The 2,488-nt window shown below is 47.5% G+C and overlaps 1 protein-coding gene across 1 annotated transcript; it reads left to right on the top strand.

Annotated features, from left to right (window-relative positions):
• On the top strand, positions 1-1,982 carry LOC136495774 (uncharacterized). The gene is made up of 4 exons (XM_066491607.1): positions 1-455; positions 887-951; positions 1,072-1,397; positions 1,911-1,982. The coding sequence occupies exons 1-4, from the start codon at positions 1-3 to the stop codon at positions 1,980-1,982; spliced, it is 918 nt and encodes a 305-aa protein (XP_066347704.1).
• The last annotated feature ends 506 nt before the right edge of the window (positions 1,983-2,488 follow it).

The raw sequence follows: 2,488 nt of genomic DNA, 5'->3' as shown, positions 1-2,488 counted from the left end.
ATGGAGAAGCAGAGAACTTGTATTGATTGGCTTAGGGAGGGTGATCGCAACACAACATTTTTCCAAGCCAAGTCAAGGGAAAGAGCAAAGGGCAATCATATCAATTCTCTATATCGAGATGATGGAACAATGGTGACTGAACAAGCTGATATTGAGGGCGTGGCAAGACAGTTTTATGCCGAGCTTTTTACTGCCAAGGAAGTCTTGCAACCTGAGGCAATCCTAGACCACCTAGACCATGTTCCGATCAAAGGCATGGAACAAATGAATGACAAATTGTCAAAACCGTTTATTGCAGAAGAGGTCCAGCAGGCGCTGTTTATGATGGGTGCCAATAAGGCCCCCGGTCTCGACGGCTTCACAGCCGGTTTTTATCAACACCACTGGAAGCTTCTATGTCCGAGTATTACAAAAGGAGTGCTGGATTTTTTGAATGGGGTGAGATGCCAGATGAGGTAAATAGTACTACACTCGTTCTCATTCCGAAAGTAAAGAATCCGCAGATTATGAAAAACTTCAGACCAATCTCTCTCTGCAATGTCATCTATAAGTTGTGTTCCAAAGTTCTTGCCAACAAATTGAGGGGCTTCCTAGATGAGATTGTGTCTGAAGAGCAGAGTGCCTTCGTTCCTGGAAGGCTAATAACGGATAATGTCTTAATAGCTTATGAATGCACTCATTATCTGAAGAGAAAAAAGGGCAAGATGGGTGCATGCGCGGTCAAGCTTGATATGGCCAAAGCTTATGACCGGGTCGAATGGGAGTATTTGAAGAGAATTATGTTGGCATTGAGCTTTTGTGACACATTTGTGTCGCTGATCATGAGATGTGTTACTTCAGTCTCTCTGTCAGTACAAGTTAATGGTGTTTTGACTGACTCTTTCAGGCCAAGTAGGGGGATCGGCCAAGGTGATCCTATATCCCCCTATCTTTTTCTTCTTTGTGCTGAAGGTTTGTCATGCTTACTGAAATCGATGGGGACGGTGTATCTCTCCAGAGGTGTGCACGTGGGTATCCATGCCCCCTAGATCTCGCACTTACTTTTTGCAGATGATTGCATAGTCTTTTCAGAAACATCGCAAAGAGGGGCCTCACGGTTGCAGGAGCTACTTGATATCTGTAGTCGTGGATCAGGTCAATTGGTAAACCGGGACAAGTCAGCGGTGATCTTCAGTAAAAACTGCATGGATGATATGAAGTTGGAGGTCCAGCAGTCACTGAACATTGAGCAAGAAGCCCTGGCTGAAAGGTACCTGGGCCTGCCCACGAATGTGGGGCGTTCCTCCTCGGAAGTCTTTGAGTTTATACCGACGAGGATAAAGAATTTGATTGGTACATGGAGTGCAAGGGAGGCTAGCTGTGCTGGGAGGGAAGTTCTCGTGAAATCAGTTGCCCAGGCAGTCCCAACCTATTCCATAAGTTGTTTCCTACTATAAAAAACGACGTGCAAGAAGATGCGTTCTCCCATTGCAAACTATTGGTGGGGAAGCTCAGCGGACAGCAAGCACATTCACTGGCTAAGCTGGGATCGACTCACATATCCAAGGGCTCTGGGAGGAATGGGCTTTCGAGACATGAGAAATTTCAACTTAGCGATGCCGGGGAAACAGGGATGGAGATTGATGACTAATCCAGACAGTTTGTGTGCTAGAGTGCTTATAGGACGGTACTATCATGATGGCAATTTTCTGACAAGCACTAGGAGAAAGCATGCAAGCCATACATGGCGAGCCATCCTTGCAGGTCGGGAGGTCTTGAAACAAGGACTCCTCAAAAGGATTGGCAATGGAACCTCGACACACATTTGGCGAGATCGTTGGCTCCCAGATCATTTTGGGGCCCCACCATTCACGCCAGAGGAGGGGCAACCGGTGTCAATGGTGTCTGAACTGTTGTCGGAAAAAGGACAGTGGAATGAAGAGGTTATCAAGCAGTCCTTCATCCCGGTCGATGCTGTAGCTATCCTGCGAACACCGGCGTGAATCCATCATGATGATGTGTGGGCATGGGAACCGGCGAGGCATGGTTTCTATTCTGTCCGGTCTGCTTATAAACTGTTAGACATGGCTCGCATCAGGGATAATGAGGGGCCTGAGGCAAGTACTTCAGAGAACACAGTATGGCGAAAAATCTGGAAACTCAAGGTGCCACCAAAAATCAAGGTATTTTGGTGGCGTGTTGTCCATGAGTTTCTCCCGACTCGTCAAATACTACACCACAAGCATGTGGAACCGATTGCAAACTGCGAAGTGTGTGGTGCAGATAAAGAGTCTATCAGACATGTCTTGGTGGAGTGCTCGATCGGCAGGTCGTTCTGGGAGCAATCGAAAGCAATTACTGGCGTCAAGCTCCTGCCCCTACATGAGGAGACTTGGGCGTTGGATCTGTTAGAAGGAAGAGCTGGCTCGGAGCGAGATCAAGCAACGATTATCTTTGGCATGTACGCGCTCTGGATGCAGCAAAACAGACGAAGACATGGGGAGGCGTC

The sequence above is a fragment of the Miscanthus floridulus genome, chromosome 12 (genome assembly GCF_019320115.1).
Source record: "Miscanthus floridulus cultivar M001 chromosome 12, ASM1932011v1, whole genome shotgun sequence".
Classification (NCBI taxonomy): domain Eukaryota; kingdom Viridiplantae; phylum Streptophyta; class Magnoliopsida; order Poales; family Poaceae; genus Miscanthus; species Miscanthus floridulus.
The sequence above is the reverse complement of the archived record's forward strand: the minus strand, read 5'-3'. Positions and strand labels throughout refer to the sequence as shown.

What these genes read in the sequence shown, in the direction of transcription:
- LOC136495774 (XM_066491607.1), top strand. Translation starts at nt 1, where the DNA reads ATGGAGAAGCAGAGAACTTGTATTGATTGGCTTAGGGAGGGTGATCGC. An exon ending in GGGGTGAGATGCCAGATGAG is followed by an intron (nt 456 to 886) that starts GTAAATAGTACT and finishes TGACTCTTTCAG; the next exon opens with GCCAAGTAGGGGGATCGGCC. An exon ending in TTTTCTTCTTTGTGCTGAAG is followed by an intron (nt 952 to 1,071) that starts GTTTGTCATGCT and finishes TAGTCTTTTCAG; the next exon opens with AAACATCGCAAAGAGGGGCC.